The sequence below is a fragment of the Chelonoidis abingdonii genome, chromosome 6 (assembly GCF_003597395.2).
Source record: "Chelonoidis abingdonii isolate Lonesome George chromosome 6, CheloAbing_2.0, whole genome shotgun sequence".
NCBI lineage: Eukaryota > Metazoa > Chordata > Testudines > Testudinidae > Chelonoidis > Chelonoidis abingdonii.
This window is the reverse complement of record NC_133774.1, coordinates 44234546-44257539: the sequence shown is the minus strand read 5'-3', so window position 1 is coordinate 44257539 and position 22994 is coordinate 44234546. Positions and strand designations below refer to the sequence as shown.

Below are 22994 nucleotides of genomic sequence, written 5' to 3'. Positions count from 1 at the left end.
AGTGCCAGTATAGACAGTGCACCAGTGCTGGGAGTAACTGAATTAAAAATAGTTCAATAGGCAAATCTCACAAAGCAATTGTAAATGATGTGTTTCTAGTGGGAACCACAGGGATCTGTTCCTAGCTCTATTTGCAATGATATGAAAGAAAATATAAAACCATTGTTAGTAAATTTGCAAAGGACACAAAAATTAGTGCAGTGGTAAGTAACGATGGGGATAAGTCAGTTATACAGATCAATCTGGATCACTGGGTAAGGTTGACTCATTTGAACATGTGCTTTAATACAGCCAAATGCAAGGTCATACATCTAGGAACAAAGAGCACTAAGTCACAGTTACATGATGGGAGAGAGGATCCTGCAAGGCAGTGACACTGAAAAGGACTTTGGCGTCACAGCAGATAACCAGCTGAATATAAGCTCCCAGTTCAACGCTGTAACTAAGAGAGAAAAATGTGATCCTTGAGTACAAGCATGGGAACATCACGTAGGAGTAGGAGGTGGCTTCACAAAGCATTAATGAGACCATTACTGGAATATTGCATCCAGTTCAGTGTCCACGCTTCAAAAAGATTATTGAAAAATTGGTATGGTTTCAGAAAAGACCTACAAGATTGATTCAATGTCTGGAAAACATGTCTTATAGTAAAAAACTTAAGCAACTTGGTCTTTTTAGTTTATTAAAGAGAAGGGTAAAAGATGACTTCATCACAGTGTACAAGGACATGGGAAATTGATTTCTGATAACAGATGGGTCTTTAACAGAAAAGGGCAAAACAAGATCCAATGGCAAAAAAACAAAGCTAAATAATTAAGACTAGAAAGAAGATTCAATTTTTTAAATAGTGATGCTAATTACCATTAGAACAACTTGCCAAGGGACATAGTTGATTCTTCGTCACTTGAAGTCTTTCAATCAAAGTTGGATCTCTTTCTAAAAGATATGCTATAGTTCAGACCAAAGTTACTGGGTAATGTACTTTGGCCTGTATTATGTAGGAGGTCAGACTACATGACCATAATAGTTTTAAAAATCTATGAATCAATGAAATAATCGTTTTTATGAAAATTTTCTGGTTTTAAAATCCATGAATCAAGGACATTATTTCATTTTGCCCTATTATAATGTTTGACCTCTTGCTCCCTCTAGTGGTTGATACTGTTAATGTAACACTCACTTATTACCTGTCTGTGAATTCATTAAACACTTTATTCAGTGTGTGAAACATGGTATACAAATAAACTTTTTAAAAATATCAAAATGGAAGTGGTGTTTGTGTAGCACATATATCTGCCAAATTTCTAAGACTATCCACTACTATTTATAAATGTGTGTAATTACTACTCTAACAGGTGTAATATATCACTCAAAATTCAAATTAACCTCCCACTTTTTTGTTGTACTATAGTTTAATAGATGTAAACATATTTAAGGAAAGCGATAATTACTTTGTAAAGGGGTCACTGGAACTCTCTTCATTCATAGAGATTATAAATTATGAAAAGGATCTCAAACATTAATTAAAACCTAAATATGCATTGAGCAGAAATGTGCTTATAAATCAGGCAAGACCATTTTTAATTTCTCCTAACTGTATATACATAGTACAGCCAGCCATGTAAATAACTAGGCTGGTATACATTTGCTCTGATCTGGAGATTGGCTTCTGCTTCTGAGCCAATAAAGCAAATAGGCAGACTAATTACAAAATTAAGAAAGAACAGTGTCTGATCTTCATTGTTGAAGTCCCATCATTTCTACAAATGAGGAAAGCATTACTGTAATTCAAAAATCTTGATTTCTGTTGCAAGAAACTCTTGCAAGAGAAAGAAAATAGAGAGCCAGATAAAAATTTCATCAGCTTTCCAAAGTAACCTGGTGCTTGAAGCCGAACTTCAACATCATATTGAAAGAAAACGAAATATTTGTATCTATTTTATAACTGGTATATAAACAATTCTGTTTATTTATGAAATGCACTTTTTCAGGACTAAATGGCTTCTTAAGTGTAGCAACATGGCTGAAGATGAGTAATTTGCACCTATAATATGTTTGTATAAATCCAATGATACGTTGATGCAGATGGGGAGAACTCCCATTCCACCAACATTTCTTACAATGCCCATGTTTTCATGCACTTCAAGATGGTACTCAGAGGTTACAGACCTATTTTATTAAATAGTCCCAATCTGCTTTTAATATTTACACATCCTCCCACTCACCAATGCAGTACCCAAGTACATCTCAACTTGCATCTCTTAAAACTATCTACCATGTTCTTCAAAATAGGCAACGAGGTTAGTTTTATAATTTATCAGGAAAGTGTAGGAGCACAGTACTCATGCTTAGTCTTTATTATACGTGTTGTACAACTACAACTGTCTCCAGACAAGCCTTATTTTGTGAACAATTTGGTTGTAGAGTAAAAAACCAAACAAATCTCAAACACACACGAATAAGTTACCTTGCTAACAAAATTGTTGTAGTAGGCTTTAAAATAAAAATGAATAATTATAGTAGCCCACGGCTACATTCCATACTACATATATACTTTTCTGTAATATGGAACATCTTCATTAATGAACACGAATACTGTGACACAAACATTTATTTGCTATCTATGGAAAACTCGTCTATTATTTCTTCAGGGAAATTAGAGTTTAGATATTAAAATCGTCTCATTTCTCAGATGCCATGAGCAACAATGGGGCAATTTCCTAGGCATACACATTGTGGAATAATCTACAATAAATTCCTAGAGCAGGGCTAGTAGATGAACACAGACCCCTAAGCAAAACTACCCCGTTACATTCATCGGCTGCAGCTGAGCACTCCACAGCTGCACCCCCCTGTCCACTTCTAACAGACTTACCGGACTGAACCCAACTCTCTTCCAAAGCCAATTAAACTGGGAACCAAGCTGGAAAGAGGATAGGCGAAAGCAACTGGGTATCATTCATGTTAGGAATCATTCACCTCTGTAGCATTTGAGAATGTTGCTACATGAATTCTTAATGTCTCATTTTAAAAACACCTGTTTGATGATTCTCCCTAGCTCAGCACATGCTATGAAGCACTCAGATCAGTCAGACAAACTTGAGTCGTAGAAATCTTGAAATTAGCACCAGCTGCTCAGTCTAAAAGAGATCTGCAAAGAAAAGTGCATCAGCTGTACAGTTATATGTTAAAGTCCCAAACAGAGAAGATTTTCTAATTCACAGATCCCCTGTATCCATCCCACATGACTGCCAACCTGTGCTGTAATGATGACTGCACATCTACCATGGACATCTGTTGGAGCATGGGAATTGATTGATTCTCCCTCACACATTGGCATGTGCTGTTTTTCTGTTTGGATTATTTAAAACACATGATTTTAAAAATATAAAATCCTGATTTTTTACTGCAGCAAGTATAAAAAGGACATTAACTACTTTGGAACCTTGGGTGCTATATACTAAGTTACTAGAAAAGAGCATTTCCTTTATTCTCCCCTGCAGTAGGTTGGGTTCATGTTCCAGCTGACTTCAGTGATTGATTCAGTTGATTCTGCTGTCAACAGAATAGCGTGTGATGGAGTATCCTATGCAGCGGGGGCTAGAAAATTGGAACTTTGGGACACAGGAAATTACACAGGAAAACAATGCTTAAATAATATTATGGGGAATGCCTGTCTCCATTACCCTTGGAATTTAGGGCACTGAACACACAGCTTTACAGTCAATACATTCTTAAATCTGTACATCTGTCTCCTATTCAAAAGCCTAAAAAAATTCCTGTTTTAATAAACCCATGTCCTGCAGTCCGAATTTTCAAATAACTCCCAATATATTTAGGGTCAAAAGGAAGAAAGTTGAGTTATTGAATCTTCCTGATTTACAGAGGATGAATATTTGAAAGAAACAATTACAGGGATAACAGAGCACAGCACAGCCTCACATCTAATTTTTTAAAAAAGGACCGGTTATTTAGCCCATCTCTCAACTGACGCTAAGACGTACCATTGCCCCCAAGCAGCATGTACCAAACATAACATGTTGATCTGTTGCATAAGTGAAACCAATCATCATGGGAGATGGGAAGAATTTACAGGAAAGAGTTTATTTGCCCAGAAACATTAATGTGAGAATGAACAACCTTCAGATACAATGAACACAAGGAAAACATGGTTGGAGTACGTGAACACAAATACGATGTAGGAGATGGCCTTGGAAAGGAAGATTAACTTGTGGTAAAAGCACCTCAGGTTCTATTCCTGGATCTGCCACAGATTCCATGTGTGATCTTGTCATTTAATTTCCCTGTGCCCATCTGTAAAGTAGGGCTAATAATGCTCCCCTACTTCACAGTACAGTGGGAATAATTTCATACATATTTGTGTGAGGTGCTCAGAAACTACTGTGGTGCCAAAGGAAGAAAGAAATGGAGCTAGACAACAGCAGGAGGATTTTCCTCATGCTGGCTTCTACTATGGTTTCTATGATTCTTCTCTCCTGAGGTTATGGGGAAAGGTGTGGGGTGGGGGGGAGAGACATGCTGAATTGAGGAGATGAACATTATCATCTTTTCACTCCACTGAGGACAAGAAAAGAATACCTATGCCTTGTCACAGGCAGGGAGAAAGGGCAGTTCTCTCTTCCTCCACACAGAAACCAGGGAAGAGCATGCACAAAGGGTGATAATGCTTCTTCCCTTCTCCATGGAGTCAATAGGCAAGTGTGCCTGGTCTGTAGTCAGCGTCTCAAACACCATCCACTAACCAAAACAGGCAAAGCTAAGAGTGCAGGATCGATACTGTCTGTTCCAAGCCCTGCCATTGCTAGACTCAAGATGCTTCTATCAGTAGTAGCTAAGATGTGCAAACTAATATTCTATCATCCAATCATAAGCCAAAATTACTCAGCTAAATTCTGATGACCCCAAAGTCTTGATTTTAGTGATACCAGGAAAACTGACTATATAGTTCACCCATCCTTAGTGCGTGATCATTCAAAAAAATTGCTCTTCCACTGATTTACACACATCCTGAAACAAAAGAGACTGAGTCATTTATCTCTAGTCAGTTTACACACACGGACATTCTTGAGATGGCTTCAATACAACAGGGGACAGAATCCGCACGTTTTCTGCCTATCTTGGTCTGAAAGGAACTATTAACCTTTCAAATGATCTCTTCTGAACAGCTCAATTCATGTCCACCCTTAATAGACCATAGATTTTAACGAATCTATATGCGTGCAGTGAAAAATTATCAGGCTATTTTAACATCTTCATTTCTTCTCGTAAAAGAGCTTCATGACCTTTCTGGTTTGGAATTGCTAAAAAGACAATTATCTGCAAAGGAAAATAATCCAGGTTCTAAATATCTAGTCACTCAGAAAAGACTACCATTTCCGTACTGAAGAATTTTAAAGGAATAAACAACAACAACAATCCCTAGTTGAAACATCAGGGATGAAGGATGACCAAATAGTGGAAGCCTGAGTATGAACAAGCCCTCTTGGGGTGATCGCCACTGAACTTTTCTTCTGTCTTTGTTGTTACCAGTCTCCATAAGATTGTAAGTATGCACAGGGTTGATTTATCTTGTATCAGCCTAAGACTGTAGGTATGCATGATCCAGAGGATATTTTGTTATATGCTTCTGTTTTTGCATAATTATGCTTATGCTTGGATTTAACTGGAGTTTAAGTAAAGCCTTCATGTTTGTATTTGTGTGCTCAATCAAATCAGTAAAATATCTTATATAGCTGCAGAGTAAAAGAACCTGTTAGTGACTGATGCACTCTGCTCCCTAGATTTATCCCAGGATACTGGATGGATGCAGACAGTGCCATCAATGCTCTTTCAACCCTCACCCAACTACTGTTCCCTACCCTCCCTTTCTCCTGATCATGATTTTCAAAATGGCAGACAAGCAGAGGGAAAATACACAAACACACACTTTACTGCAGAAGTATGCAGTACTTTTTCATAAAAAAGTATTTGAATTGAAGTTAAAAGGTTTGTTGCCATATACCAGTCACAATGTAAATGGCCATAAAGCTATGCTGAAAGGCACTCACTACCATCCCGTTAACACCCGCACCCTGCTGTTAGTGCAGAAAATGGTTTACTGTTGATCTGATTTTGGATCATTCCTAGAGATTAATAAAATAGAATTTTTCACACCGTAAAAATTCCATACAGTCTCTGATATTCCTTTACAAGGCAAGCCTCCCCCTGCCACAGCTGTTACTTTGAATCCCTGTCCAGTCATCAGATCATGGGTCACAAGATACAAAAGATTTCCTTAACATATATTGAAAATCTCATCTCTGATGGCTGGAATAACAGGTCTTTCTTCCTTTCTGGTATCTGAAGCAGCATATCTTGCAAGACTGCAGGAGACTGAGAAGGGTTTAACATCATCGCCATTGATTCTATCTTCCAGTACCGCAACCTACCCCCAATACCTCATCGTCTCCCTGCTGCCCCACAAAAAAACTGTTATGGACAGGTGGAAGGTAGAATTAACTCTTATCCAAGGATAACTTTTTTAGAAAAGCTCTCAACAGGAAGAAATTTGATGGCAGAATAAATAAACACAGGAAATAGCATTCTATTGAGAGGAAAAGTCTTACTTGTGATTTGTGGTTGCACAGACAGAGAATAAAATAGGATGATTTCAAGGGCACTCATCAGGTTTTTTTCCCCTGCATTTATCAGGAACAAGTGCAACAACCAAAGACTTGTCAAGGAGACAGGAGTCTGAATTCTGGGAAAAGCAATGGAGAAGCGAGGAGGTGCTCCAGGAGGTCAGAAGAGCAAAGGAAGGAAGGAGCTGCTATCAGAGTATCTTCGCCATACTCATAAAATGCAGGAGTGAGACACATTTGAGAGACTATCCCAAGCATAAGCCACAAGGGTAAACACCCAGGAATCATGAGCCTTATGGAATCATCTGGACATCACTGCACTACAAAACATGCAAAATAATATCTGAGGGAGCCAGTCAGCGAGCCACAGACTACCACACCATCAGAAGTGCTAGCTTAAGTCTGCACCTGATCCAATGCACCAGAAAGAGAAGAGATACATGATATATAATGTCCTTAGCAATGACATGGTTTTACCTTATGTTTGCACCATATTAGGGAAATAATATGCCCACTTTTTTAGCATCCATGAACTTATACCAAGCTGAAGGGAAAAAAATATATATTTCTTTAATGCATGCCTAAATACTACACTTGAATACAAGGTAATAGCTTCACTACACCCTGTGCAATCCCATTATTCAGTCCCAATGTACTCCCCATACAGCTCCAAAATTCAAGTGCAAAATGCGCCCTTTACAGCCTTTCCTACAAGGCAAAGTAACAGACCCCGTAGCAGTAAGAGGCTAATTTGTTAGTTGTCTGTAAGCAGATCCCAAGTCAATTGTTGGCAACTCAGTCCATCCCAAAGCACTCTCTCTTTTCATCCCATATATTCTGAAACTTACACCATGGCCCATCACAATTATGGCATTAAAGATTTTAAAATTTTATTAAAGCTAATGTATATAGTATAAAGGTATATAGTACACAGGTTGAGAAAAGAGCGTCTGTACGTCTGGGTATAGTGCTTAGATTATTCACAAATATCAAGTTTGTTTTTAAAAAGTCATAAGATACATACAGTGCATAATCAGCAATAACACAAATTTAGGTGAATAAATTTAAGAATAAAGTTTAGATATTAGCATCCAAGTATTTGGGTACACCACCCATGAAAACCTATACAGAAAGTTGGTTGTGGAAAGCAAATATAGCAATGAGAGAAAATTGTCCCTCAGTAATTGAGAATTTAGGGTAGGTTGTCCATTTAGAAAGTACAATCCATGAAGAAAGTATTTCAGTTACTTTCCCCAGTGTGCTTATCATCACTCCAGCTCATCCGATGTCCGGTGATGTGGTCTACGTAGATGTCCCTTGATCACCTGATGGTGTCTGACACCCTGCGTTGCTGCATCAGCCGAGCATAGTGCTGACCGATTCTGCATTCTTTCAGCACTTGCTCATTACTGGAGTCCCATGCGCCCAGGGCTTCGATGATCAGCATGCGTGTCTGAACCTGGTAAACCTTAGCTCTCAAGATTTCAGCCAGAGGGGCATATTTCTCCACCTTTCAAGCTTGGGCATCATGGAAGATTGGGGTCCTGTTCTCAAAGGACACTGACGCTCACCGTCACGGTCTTCTTCTGATCCTTGTTATGATGGCGATGTCCAGTTGCAATTAGCTGTCGGTTCCAGGGATGGTAGAGTTCACGGCCACCTTCCCTACAGAGGTACACCAGTTCATTGCTGGCTCTCTGGGGAAGAAACATCCACTTATTCAATAGCTGCCTGATGGTGTTGTCTGCCTTGTTAAGAGGTACCTTCTCCACGGCAGATCCCCTCAGGACGAATGAGATACGGGGAATCAGGAAGATGTTCAAGGTGTTGATCTTCTGCCATGGTGCCAGTAGGGAGGAGTTGCTCCTGGGCACATCTCGTAGGATCTCTGTGATGGTATCCTCAAGTGTCTGCTGGATGTGGGAACTCGTAGGTGTCCAGAGATGTTGGTATGCTTTCCCTTCCTCGAGGAAGATCATGGGTTCACCCTGGATCTGAAACGGCATCACCTGGACCAAATTCCTTCTACTGCCATCGATATGCAGGGATGTGCACTTCCTAGAGCTGAAGCAGTCTCTCATGCATTTGGCAGACTGGCTGGTGATGTCTACCATTTGTTGGAGACACCCAGGGCTGAGATCAGGAACATATCGTCTGTGTAGGCAGGATATTCACTCTGTTGCCATATAGGTCCAAACCACCTAAACCGCTGGAGATGGCTTGAATGAGCAGCTCCATGGCTAAGTTGAAAACGATGGGGCTGAGGGGACAGCCTTGCTTCACACTGCTATGGACAGAAATTTCAGGTGTTTCTCCTTCCCTGGAGCAGATGGTGTCTTACAGCCTTCAGAAAGTTCCTGGATCAGTTGGAGAAAATTTCCTGGCATTTTGAACTCTCACAGTGTGGCAAAAATGTGCTGGTGGGGCATTAATCCAAAGGCATTAGCCAGATCGAGCCATGCCATGGCCCACTGCCTTCTTGCCCTCCTGGCCACGTGGATGGCAGTCTGAAGGACAAAGTTGTGCTTGTAACAACCATCACTTGACATGAAGCCTTTCTGATGGAGCTGATGGCTCCTCCGTTCACAGAGTTCTTCTGGCCATGAGGCAGCTGGCACTCAGTTTGTACATTGCTGAGCAGAGAGAAATAGGTCTCCAGTTGCTGGGTTCGTCTGGTTTGCCTTTCTTGTAGACGAGCACCACCACAGATTTCTTCCAGGAGCTCTTAATACCAGCAACTGGGGTCTCGTTTTTTTCAGGAAGTTGTAGCGAATGCCATATTTTCCTGGGCCTGTGTTTTTGGTCTTTTTAAGTCTGGTTATTACTTCCCATGATGTAAAGTCTTGTTCCAGATCCCCTGCATAGTCAATCCGGGATAGAGGATGAAGGCACTCTGGGACGCTGCATGACATTCAACACCCCCTTGAAGTTCGAGAATAGTGTCTCTGATGGGATTGCACAGTAAGATGAGGGCCCACTGAGGATCTCTCATAGCCTTAGAGTCGTTTGACCAGTAGAGCCTCTGGATCTTGGATGCTGCTGCTGATCATAGCAATGACTGATATTTCTTCTCCTGGTCTCTGTCCTGTTGTTGTTGTTGCTGTTGTTAAGGCCCGAAGCAGGACTTCTGTGAATAGTCAGTGTGTTCTCCTGAGTTCCCATCCTCTCAGATACGATTTCTGCAGACAGGTCTTTAGTGAGTCTGTCTACAAGGAGATCAAAGCCATCAAAGGAGGCTGTCCTTGCCAAGTCCTCTATCCAAGTTGCTAGCGATGGTGTGGCGGCCCTCGCCGAAGACTGCTGCTTCTCTGGCTGCTGAATCTCCACAGGCTCAGGCTGGAAAATTGCTCTGGGATTAGCTTGTTGCCTATTTTCTTCATAATGTTGAGTACTCCATTCAGCCGGATCTTGAAGTATGATCTTCAGAGGGTACTCGAGGGTAGTGTCTTCCCTTACAGATTTTAGGGCTGCACTGGTCCTTTTAGGAAGGATAGTTTTGGAGGCAGCAGTACTGGCCCTTTTAGGGATGCGGTCTTGCTTGGGAGTTTCTGGGATGATATTGGTCCTTCTGTCAGGGGGGCGGAGGGGTCGTAGATGCAGGGAGAGACCTGCTGGGGGCAAGGTCCCATTGGATGGTCTTAGAGGCTGTGCTGCTCCGCCTAGGGGTGAGGTTCCGTTGCATGGTCCTAGCAGTGGAGATAGCTTCTCCACTGGCTGGGTAGCCTGTGCAGTGATGATAGCTCTTCCAATAACAGGGTCCTGTGAAGTTACCTGTGGGGGGGTGCTGACCATTCTGATGACCATGTCATGCTGGACGTTCTGTGAGGAAGCACTAAGCTGTCTAGAGATGAAGTTTTCTTGTGGAAGCTGTGAGGAGGCACTGATCCTCCTCTTCGCAGGATCCAGCTTAGGGATTTTTGAGGCAGCACTTACCCTTTTGATGGTAGTATCCTGTTGGGTGGTCCCAGTGACAGGGATAGTCCTTCCCTTAGTAGATTGTTGGACCATTTTCATGCTGTGGCTCTGGGGAGTTGGCTGGGATGCAGTAGCTGGACTATTTTGGAAATCGGAAGCCAGAGCTGGAGCATGTGCTGTTTCTGCATTCGGAGAAGAGATGGGATTATGGCAACATAGTCTGGTAGGGTTGGCCTCTTCTGGTGCAAGATGTCCTTTGCAGGTGACTTGGTGTGACTTACATTTCTTCTGCATTTCAAAAGGCAAATCGCAGAGGGCACAGCAGAAGGCGATCCACTTGCTATGGATTCTCCTGCGGTGTCAGCTGAGACTGCCAAGGTACTGGAATCCTCGGGCTGGATAGCAGCTTCCCATGATGTGCAGCATTTAGTGGATGTGCCCACCCTGCTTCTTCCACTCCCCTTGGTGAGTTTCCTGAGCCGTCTATCCTCCTTCCTACAGGTTTCCCACTATAGGATATATGTAAAGTTAACTAACGAACACTGAAAACTCCCATTGGAATTATTTTGTTTCTCTTAAATTTCAAGAAAGATTAATTTTTTTCTTCTGATGACTTTGTTCTATAGACTGCGTTCACTGCGCTCTTCCACCATTCACACAGAGGTCAAAAAACAAGCCTAGGAATTACACCTCGTTCTTTTCTGTAATGTCATTTACAACAGTTGGATGAACCCAGTATTTTCTCTCAAAGTAAAGAAACTTATATCCATTCTATATGGTTGCACACATTAAACTAATGTCAGGTAGATAAAATGGCCATTGCATATACAAAATGCATAAAACTATGCGAGGTTTTGCTGTCAAAAAGTTTAATATTTGGTGCTGAGATAAACAGATCATTTATCTTAAAAATTTGTAAAGCAGAACTGTTTGCAGATTAGCAGATAAGGACTTTTAAAAAAAATAGGCTAGGAAGTCATATGTAAAGTAATCAGAGCAGTATCTCAAGTTACAGTCAAAAGCGAAACTAAGCAAATCTCAGAAGAATGCTGCTAGAAGCTTTTCATTGTCTATCTTGCTTTAGAAAGTAGTTCAGGAAATTTTCATTCAGGTCACTTTTACAACGATATACAGACTTCTGTATAGATTTCCAAACAAAAGTAAGAATCTTTACTACCGTCAGTATCAGAGATTTAATATTACCAAATACTCAACCATTTTGCAGTGCTGGCTATAATATGGAAGCTAATCAAATTCATATAGTTCTTTATCCTCTCCCAAACTGTTGGCTAATCTAAATCACTAACTTGAAGCAGTGAAGCAAATCTCATATTAAATAAAATATATGTATAAAATGTAGCCCAGACAACCACAAGCTTTTATAATAAAAACTAACAGGCAGCTACTTTGGGGGAAATCTTTATGTGATTTAAGGGAAAGGAGATCAACGGAACAGCATTTAAAATGTCTCAGACAAGTTAGCTCTTACAAAAGAAAAAGATAAAGCAGTTTTCAGACTGCAACAAGGAAATTGCCTCTAGAGCACTGGATGGGCACCTAAAGATGTATTTTAAATAAATAAATAAATTGTCGCTTCAGAGAGGTGCAGGCTGGCAATTTCTCAAGGTTCTTTTCTCTCTCATTAATCATTTCCCTATTTAGAATACACCGTTTTATTAATTCTTCCACCTAAACTTTATGAATAAAAAAAAAGAAGGCAGATTGAAGCATTTTATATGACTGTCAAATTTGTATACAACTATTTACATTTCTTCAGGTTGTCCATAAAAAATGATTTTTAAGGCATGCAGGGCCCAAATCATTGAGGGTATCTGTTTCACTGCACAGTTCACCTGAGCTTTAGCCCAAATCCACATAGGCAAATTTCTGATCCTAGTATGGAGGTTCTTTAAGCTCAGGCTATCTTGCCCTCATTGGGATATGGGTTAAAACCCAGGATCCTCTTTAATCCTATGTCCTCTTTGCAGTGAGGACATAGGCTAAATCCCTTGAGTGCTGATAGACCTCCAACGTCATTCCAACAATACCACCTCCTCCCCAAGGAGAAGGTAAGTTTTCCCACAACTGACTGAAAAAGAATCCTAGAGCATCTCAGCACAAAGAAGCATCGATTATGCCCTCAGATATACACAGGTGAGTGCTGAAACATTGAGGACACAGTAACTCAGGTATGGCTTTACTGTGGAGATGCTCAGATCTGGGCTAGGCCAACCCAGATGCTCAAATCCATGTGCGTTCTCCCTGGTTAACTATGCAGTGAAGACAGAGTCTGTGGGCTTTAAAAGGTCAAGTGAAATTACTTAATGTGTAGTTGTGCTTTTACTCTGAAAATGACTTAACACACCATGTAGGGCTCTAGGTCTATTCACTCTGTTTTCTTACCAATATGCTCTGTTTACTAGTAAAACAGTTTTCCTACCTATCAGCCCCACAAACACAACATAGGATCTGAAAGTCAAGTTGCTATATTTCCCTTTTGAATAGCAGACCAATAATAAAGATTCTGCAGACTAAATTGTGCTTCTCCTGTTATCTTCAAATTATACTCTCATTTACACCTGTGTAACCCCATGAGATTTTAATGGGTTTGCACAAGTGTAACTGATTGGCACTTAGTAAACAATTCCATTTATGATACACAAGATGGAATATTAAAATACACTCCCTCCTGGCCCCGCTGAGCCAACACAGCTAACAGGCATAAAAAAGCTTCAAAAACTTAGAACTGGTCTACAGTACTAAAAAGTTACATCAGCATAGCCACGTTCACACTCCCACGAGATGTAGTTAAGCCAACCTACCCAACGCAGACAGTTCTAAAAAAACAAAATTCTTCTGTTGACCTAGCTACTGCCTCTCAGGGAGGTGGATTACCTGTTGCTGTAGTACAGGGATCAGCAACCTCTGGTACACAGCTCACCAGGGTAAACATCCTGGTGGGCTGGGCCGAGTCAGTTTGTTTATCTGCCACATTGACAGGTTCAGCAGACCACAGCTCCCACTGGCCGCGGTCCCAGGCCAATGGGGGCGGCGGGAAGTGCCCCGGGCCAAGCAACCCGCTGGCCCCATTGGCCTGGAATGGGGGACCGCAGCCAGTGGGAGCCGCAGTCCGCCAAACCGGGTGACGCAGGAGATAAACTGGCCTGGCCCACCAGGGTGCTTACCCTGGTGAGCCGTGTGCCAGAGGTTGTCGACCCCTGCTGTAGTATCTTCACTCAAGTGATTCAGTAGCTGCGGCTGCACTACCATAGCATTTTAAGTGTATTTTAAAGGGCATGCACACCCAGACAGCCTCCCAGCCTTCCCAAATCAGCTTCACGACCTAACAAGCTCCTGGTCACATCACACAGTTCCGAAATTCAAGACACTGCTTTTTCCTACCTAATCATTGGCCATCAGCTTCTCCCTTCAAACACACCCTATTTTATTTTAGGTCCTCTACTACTCGGCATGCTTTTTGCCCTCTTCTTTCAACAGCTTTATCTCCTCCACTCTCCCTGCTAATTTTGGTCTTCCTATAAACACATATTTGAACACCCATCCACCGTTCCCCATTTCCATTCCAAAGAATGCCCACCCAAATGAAGACTAAAAAAAATCTAAACCTATTAGATTACAAGTTTGAATAAATAATTTTAAAATCCATCAATATCTGTGCATCACCTTCTAAGCAACTCCTCAGTCTTCTTGCAACCTTTCTGTCTTCTCATGCACACCCCCATGGTTTTTCATATTCAATTGTTTGTGGTTTCACAGAAAGCTCTTTGGAGGAGGTGTCATTTCTTCTGCATGTATGTAAAGCACCTGGCACATTTGAAAAACTTTATATAAAAACCATCTATATAATTGGAGATTTTTCAATGTACAAATGGCAGATATGTGCCTGTTTCCCGCTGACTCCCAACAGTTGAAACCTATCATCCCCAAGCAATTTTTTTTTAATACAATATCCCTTATGGAGAGCAATACTAATTATTTTGAAATGATCCATCTCAATAGTGTGACGTCAACTACTGTAGAGTGAAACTTACAGAAGATAGCTTTCTTTGGTCCAGCTGTGTAAGGGAAAGGGCTGGTAGGATGGGACCTTAGCCAAGGGCTCTAGTCCACAAAAATTCTATCTATTCACATTTTTCTAAGACTCCAGTCCTGCAAACACTTATGCACCTGATTACTTTTAAGCAAGAGTAGTCTCAGTGAAGTCACTGCCTCACACACATACACACACTTTTCTCCTGTTGACCAGCCTTGAATGACAACTATTAATTGATGTATTTGCTGTTTTGCATTTTTCAAACCCCCTGAATTTACAGAAATATACAAAACAAAAACAGAAGGTCACAATCCAGAATGAATCAGAGTTGTATGTTCTCTTTTGGCTGCATAACATTTGTTTTTGAAAAATGACTCACTATTCTCCTGCTATCAAGACAAACCCTATAGCATATAATACTGCTGCAGACCACCAGCTAATTAAGAGAGCTTTCAAACACATTAACAACAGAATATATTCAATGACTTCTTAAATTATATTTAAAAATACACAAAAAATTGCCTTTTTTCAACCCCATCTCACCGTACCAAACAGCAAGCATGGGGGGGGGGGGGGGGGGACTATCAGAATGTTGAGGGGGAAATCCCAAAACACAGAGAATACCACATTTCCCAATTTCATCTCAAATCACAAAAATAAGGATGATAGTGACCCACTTGTTTTTAATAAAGAAAATTGTGTATTATTGAGAATAATACATTCACGTAACATCTTCCACTTGACGTTCAACCAAAGCTTTAAAACCATACACTTAAGGCCTACTTATGCGTACTTAATGCACACAATATGTGCATTACTATATAATTAAAAAACAAACTATTTTTTCAAAGTTTCTTCACCCTAAGAGCATCTGCTGAAACTCTTGATTAACAAAATTACATTGTTATACATATCAGGAATGAACAACTATGTATTAATATTTATTTTGAGAACATTCTCCATTGAGCAGAACCTTGTAAACTCACACTAATGACAAAGGCATAAGGTAATTTACTTAATCTTGTGAATTAGCAAGACATTGAACAAAGCAAGAATGATGCATCACCAAATAAATCTTGTTTATTTGACAAGTGTACTTCAGTTTTCATTATCTATAATTATCTTTAATAGCATAATAGTAAATGTTCTCTCGTATATTTTGAGCAAGTAATCATGTCTTAGACATAAGACCTCACAGCGCATATTTGTGAAGTTTTACTGTATTAGAATCACACCTTCTATTGCCATGGTATTTCTACTGCTGGAAGGGGAACCAGTCCAACAGACCTACACTAGATGACTATGTGCGTTCCTAGGTCAGTGTAGCTCCTGGACATCAAATCCCTATTTTGAAAACTGATTGACCTCATAAAAGCACATCATTGTCCAAAAATACATGATTATCTATCTTCTACATAAAAATAACTATTTGAATAATGAACCATCCTCACCCTCTGAACTGTCCTCAGACTTTTAATGTGATAGAAAATAATGCAGCATCTCTGATTAAACTGATATAATAATGTTAAATTCCAGCACCACAAATAAAAAAAAAAAGCCAATGTACCCACTTGCATGTTTGTACCTCCTATCACAATCATTTCATCACAAGGAGGTGAACTCAGTGACAAAGTGAACACACATACAGGCATCCCTGGAACAGACAATGCACCAAAATAAGTGCAAAACTGCAAGGCCCATAAGAACTAGTAACAATTGCTGCAATTTAGCTACAGAAAACAGAATATAATAAAAATATTTGATTTTTCAATGACTCCCAACTCCCTATGCATCAACATCTTGAGTCTCTTTAATCCATCTCACATGTTTCTGCGATATTTTAGAAATACTTTAATGTTGGAACAAGATCTTGTTTTAAGTAGACACACTTTCCTGACTGCAGAGACATATTTGATTCAGTAATCTGCCTTCCCTCACTCCCACTATGTTTTTTTCGTTTGTTTTTTTTAAATGAAGAAAAGAATGGCAATAATGGAAGTTTACTTGCTTACCTCCAAAAATGAAAAGCGAACAGAGGACTGCATGGACTGCAAGGGCTTGTTGGGGTTGGGCTCAGGCTCCTTGGGGTGGGACTGAAAGTTAAAATAATGTCATCTCTAGTAAACAAAAGGTTCAGTAAAAGTAGCATCATTTACTTTAGGGATTATGGTCTTTAAAACAGAAATTTTAGAGCTCTGTCTTGAATGAAATGGTACACAACCATTCACTAATCATCACTATTAGCCACATCAGTCTTGGTCTACCCTGAGTATAAATTGATGATTTAAAATAAGATCATGTGGGAAGCATGCAGTAGCCTACATGTTTGGTGTTTTGCAGGAAAAAATTATTGTCATGTGAGTTCTCTAGGGAAGACTAAAAGGAACTTCGTAAAGGTTTGTGGTTAAAAAAACCCAACAAAAGTGCTACACAAAAAGATATCCAGATACCTAAAACTAAGTACACCTCTACCCCAATATAACGCTGTCCTTGGGAGCCAAAAAATCTTAACGTGTTATAGGTGAATCTTGCTTTGATCTGCCAGAGTGCGCAGCCCCGCTCCCCTGCAGCACTACTTTACCACATAATATGCCAATTTGTGTTATATCAGGTCGTGTTATATCAGGGTAGAGGCGTATCTGATTTTGAACATTGGCTTTATAAAAATATAAGAAAATGTTGGTACAAATTTTCAAATTTGGGAGTCCAAATGTAGGTACCTAAATAAAAGTGGCCCCATTTTAAAACGCAATGAGCTACTGTAATAGTGGGAAACGCAGATGCTCAACAGCTCTGAAAGTCAGACCAAATACTTAAGTGAGTCAGTAAGGATGCGTGTTTAACAGGCAATCACATCGGACAATTTTGACCTTAGAAATTGTCTTTAAAAAGTACTTTGGAGCATAGTTCTACTTTGAAAGGTTCGTCTGTAAAAACAGCATTGTAGGGCCACTGACAGATTACACAGTTGCACCTCTGAAGTATATGCATACAGTGACATGCAGTTTTCTCCTAAATGCTTGCTGGAAAGCTTTTTAATATGTCCGGTAATATGCCTATAGTTGCAACTGGCTAAAGTTAGATATCTTCCATTCTTGTCCTAAAGCAACTAGTTAGCTTTGCTTGAACTTGTGTGTGCACTGAGGACTCTCTCAAATTCTCCTACCGTTACTCTAGCTTTGGTCCTAGCTCCAGAGAGAGCAATAGTGGGAGCACACAGATAGACCAGTCACCAGCGTTTTTTCCCCCAACATCATGTCATCTACCTGGTCCCTGTGGCCACCCTATGCTAGCACTCCCAAAGTTACATCACAGGCTGAGTTGCACCTGTGCTAGTGGAACCATAAGGATAAAATTTGATTGGTTTAGAAATCCTCTTTGCAAAGTTCACATATGCTTGATCCAACTATTATGGCCCTTGAAAAAGGGTAAACTAAACGACTGTCCCCAGGAGGATGGAGTTTTCTGGGGAGGGTAAGTTTGTGCAACTAGGGTGTCTTAGGGGTAAGCATTGATGCTTGGCGCATAGAGAAGGTAGACTGTGGGAGTCCCATTCCCTGAAAGTACTATGATACAGAATCTGTGCCCAAGAGGCTAGAGCAAGAGTCTACAAATGAAGCTCCCAAGTTCCAGGGGAGCTTAGAAATACAATGGATCCAGGGCAGATCCAAGCACAGCAGCCTGGTGAGAATTTGCAGGGGAAAGGACAACCAGGATCTGAGACACCATTATAAACCTGTTTTAAGTTGTTTATAACTTTGCCAAACTTTTGAGTTTAGGCTGAGCTTTTCCATGCTGGGTGTATTTTTGTTGGGGTTTTGAGGGATGAGGGAGGGAGCTTAAGCTCAAGCAAAAATGGTTCGGCCATTTCCAAGAATGAAATTAGGGAAAATATGTTGTTTTGACACATTAAAAAACAAGTCCTACAAACTTTTCCTTGAGAAGCTCTAGCATCTCCACTCTTTGGAGCAGTGACCTGAAATTTGCAGGAGGTAGCCAGAGTGTCAGGGATGTGCCTTTTGTATTCATGTGGAAAAATGCCTTTGAAAAATCTTCACACATGCTCAATTGACACTTGTTAGAATTTGGCAGCTAAATTCAGACTGACTGTACTTGTCATGTTCCATTCCGGGGCAGCAAGGGCTGAGTAGGACTTTCCCTGCTGGTCCTGGGTGCTATGGACTGGAGAACTGAGAGCAGGGAGTGTGATTCTCCTGTGCTCTCAATGTTCCTCCCCTCCTGGGGCTCAGGGTGCAGTAGAAGATTAGTGGCAGGTGTGGATTGGGGTAAAGAGCCTGTGGTGAAACCAACCATAAATTTGCCATGTCTTTTCTCTGTTCAAACAAGTAAAATATAAGTAAGTACAGAGACAACTTAAAGGTAAAGAGTTAATTTTTAAAATTTTGTTCAATTCTAATAAAACAAGAAGTATTGGTAAAAGAGGTAAGGTAATAGAAATAGATATATAATTTTTATTGTGACAATATTTTAACTACAAAAAGCAAACAACTAGTATTATAGCAATATATATTTTAACAATATATATGATTCAAAATCTGAGCACTGTGGCAAAGAAGCATAACCATGGGAGGTTGCATGTTAAGGAGGGAGAAATATATACTGTTTGGTACAAGTCATTACCTCCCTTTAAAAATATTTGTTGTAAATGATTTTCCAACTTTTGTAGCTAGGGACATTATTTGCATAAGATTATTATATACACACATCTGGTGAAGTTTAATTTTTAAAATGTTTAAATTGCCATTTCTTCAGAAAAGAGAATACAACTATAAATTATTCATGAAAACTACTTTAAGGAGCTCCCTGTAAGAAACTCCTTCAAAATTTGTGAAAAAATAGTAATGTTCTTTCTCACAATACACTTCTGAAGTCCCAAAAGGTACCTACAAGTTCACAAACCCCTCCAAAGTAAAAGTACCAGGAGTATTATTAAGTCTTCGTTGAAATATAGAATTTTTCAATAAAGTTTTAAACGCATAAATAGGAGAACTCCAGAGCACTAACTCCAAAGTTATTTTATGTAATAAGGGTTCTGGCACCTTTAAGCAATATTAGAATGGATTATTTTCCCCATGTATACCAATACACACACACAGACACACTATACATTTGCATTCATATCTCCCTTTAAAACTTTCCAAATGTCTTAGGCAATCTCTTTTATAACTAAATAACTTTTCCTTTGTATTTGCAGTACTCAGGTATTTCCTGTAGCAAGAATGGGGAAGTCCAAGTGAATACTGCAGGATCTGACGTAATCATATCTATTTGTCTAGCTGAAACAGCAAATTTTCTGGGGTGCCCACTGTATAAACACATACATAGCATATGGAGTCTGTGCATGGGTACGTATGTATAGATATAAATACAATTGGCTGATTATTTAGAACAAATATGTGCTGACACTTTGTGAATAAGAGGCTTTGTCCAACATATTCACTATAAAGCCAATTTGTATATTTTCATGTAGCTACTCTCTAAGTAAGACCTGACAGCAGGCAAATGAGTTAATCAGCTTTAAGAAAATACAAAGTAAACACACTGCTAAACTAGGTAAACACATTTACTGCAGAGACTAGATGCTAAGCAGGAATCATTCAGAATGTTATACGGTTCATTAATATTCTGTTACACATGTAAAATATGTATCATACCTAATGAATGCTCACAAATAGCATTTCTATTATGTTCTAATCTCTTGCAGTGGTCTGTGTTATTCAGCAGAGACAGAGGCCTTTCTGAAAGGCAACACTGGGAAAAACAAACAGTAACAGAGGGAGAGAAAAAGACAGACACCATGGCCTACAAATACATTCTTTCACTGTGAGCTGTTAGGATGTTTCATGATCTGAGATTCAGCAACTTTAAATATGCAGAAATGTTTTCTTCTAAATATACTGCAATGTCCGGCTCTAGGTTCACACATTTTCTGAAATCAACTGCAATGCATTTAAAACACATTCCTTCAACCTAAAGCTGCAGTGCTCCGAGACTGTCAGTACAAACATATATTAAATAGCTATTGGTTGCACAAAAGCTAATGCCATGCAGAAATCATTAAAATATTAAAGACAGACAATACTTACTCCAAGGTCAACCCTGGAATTTGTAGCCTTTCCCGCTGGGCTTTCATTGCTGTTATATATGTTACCACACTCTATTGTAACCATGACACACGTTCACTGGCAGCATCCTGGTGATGACAGAGAGTCAAAATGAACCACTATAAAGGAATGGACTAACAATCTCTAGGGGGAGAGGAGGGTGTACTGCAAGTTTGGGTCCTTCCACCTCTAGCTGTCATGAAGAGATGTCAGCTGCCTTTTTCAAGTTAACAGCAATGCGCACCACACTGATTTTGCAAAGAGAATGAAGCCTTCAGCTCTGCACGTCAAGTAATTCATTTCTAATAGCCTAAAAAAGCAGATGCCTCACTGACACACGCACTTTTCACCTCGACAGAATGAAAAGTCCCCCTCGCTACACAGACTGACAGCTCAAAAACAAAGCAACAGCAATGTACGCTGAAAACAGTTTCCCTCGGCAAATGTCAAACATTTACGACCCCCTATGATCCTATCAAATAGAATTTAGCCATCTTGTTTAAGTCACATTATCCCTTTTCTTGCTAAACAGAATTATTCAGTGTCTGCGGCAATAAAATAGCAAGTCACTGAATGACAATGTAAGCTCTTTTTCTTGATATAGAAAATGATTTTAGGAGACTTAGGAGCAAATATATTACATTAACAATCAGTGCTACAAAAATGTAAGACAAAAAGTTAGTGTTCTGTTGGGGTGATTGTATTTGAATGTTAAAAAGGGAAATGTTAAATATTTTATTAAGGATGAGATCCAGACTGCAAATTGAAGAAAGACATTTTAGATTGCGTTTAAAAATATAAAATTTGAAAACAATCTCATTTTAACAACAGTAATATGCAAAGTACAGTGCATATCTAATGTCTCTTATTTGATTTAATCCTACCCATTCCTTTCCCTATCCCCTTCTTTGGTCAATGCCTTTTGTTGTTTTGATTGTAAACTACTTGAAGGGCGCTATGTCTTTTATGAAATACCATAGAAAGCTAAAACTTTATGTAAGTGTTTATTATGAATACTATAGGAGTTAGAATATTTTAACCCATTCAAATCAACGTTTTCTATGGCAAGTGCTTCATGCCAGTGTAATGTAACAATAATGTGAAAACAATTTATGTGAATCATTTATGTTGTTTTTATGGTTTTTCTACTTGTCAACCATTAGGTTTTTTAGTTTTGAATGTCTGCATCCACAAATTTCTACTTTTCCTTGTGATAACATATATATATTCCAAAAACAGCCTTTTTCACAAGAACATTATTAAGGCTGCAAAGTCAAGTTTTCAAAAGCTAAGAAATACCAGACAAAGTTGCCTGAGCAATCTTAGTTCACCTGCATTGTGCACATGCATTAGGATACAGTTTTAATTACATGATCATATTTTTTCCACAGGACCCTTGCCTCATTCATTGCACAGGATGAGGCTTCTTTGGGGATCACTCAGAACTGTGCATAAAAAAGACGCTTACTCACCGTTGTAACTGTTGTTCTTCGAGATGTGTTGCTCATATCCATTCCAATCAGGTGTGCGAGCGCCGCGTGCACGCTCGGAAGATTTTTACCCTAGCAACACTGGGTGGGTCAGCTGGGCGCCCCCTAGCATGGCGCCGCTATGGCACCGAATATATACCCCCGCCACCCCGTCCGCTCCTCAGTTCCTTCTTGCCGGCTACTCCGACAGTGGGGAAGGAGGGCGGGTCTTGGAATGGATATGAGCAACACATCATCTTGAAGAACAGTTACAACGGTGAGTAACCGTCTTTTCTTCGAGTGCTTGCTCATATCCATTCCAATCAGGTGAATCCCAAGCCTTACCTAGGCGGTGGGGTCGGAGTGAGAAACTGCTGAATGCAAGACTGCCAAGCCAAAGGCTGCATTGTCTCTGGATTGTTGGACCAGGGCGTAATGGGAAGCAAAGGTGTGCACCGAAGACCATGTTGCGGCTTGACATATCTCCTGAATAGGCACTCGAGCTAAGAAAGCAGCCGACAAGGCCTGGGCCCTGGTCGAATGTGTGGTGACATGGCCCGGAGAGGTGTGAGCTAAATCATAGCAAACCCAGTTGCATGCTGATACCCAGGACGAGATCCTCTGGGAAGAGACGGGCTGGCTTTTGATCTGGTCCGCCACTGCCACAAAAAGTTGGGGCGTTTTGCGGAAGGCCCTCGTACGGTCAATGTAGAAGGCGAGTGCCCTACGGACGTTGAGCGAGTGCAACTGCTGCTCCCTACATGATGTAAGCAGTTTGGGGAAGAAGACC

At 40.1% G+C, this 22994-nt stretch overlaps 1 protein-coding gene across 4 annotated transcripts in view; it reads right to left on the bottom strand.

Moving 5' to 3' along the window:
- Positions 1-22994, bottom strand: part of MAST4 (microtubule associated serine/threonine kinase family member 4) — a 474263-nt gene that overhangs the window by 159530 nt on the left and 291739 nt on the right. The window contains exons 1-2 of one of the 4 annotated variants that reach the window (XM_032805205.2): positions 20718-20788; positions 16623-16703 (exon numbers count right to left, since the gene is read on the bottom strand). The exons of 2 other annotated variants lie outside the window; for them this stretch is intronic. In XM_032805205.2, the coding sequence (XP_032661096.1) occupies positions 16623-16703; positions 20718-20764 (128 nt within the window). In that variant the 5' untranslated portion in view covers positions 20765-20788. Of the gene's footprint in view, positions 1-16622; positions 16704-20717; positions 20798-22994 lie in introns of those variants that run through there. One more of the 4 variants, XM_032805207.2, reaches the window with a different exon arrangement.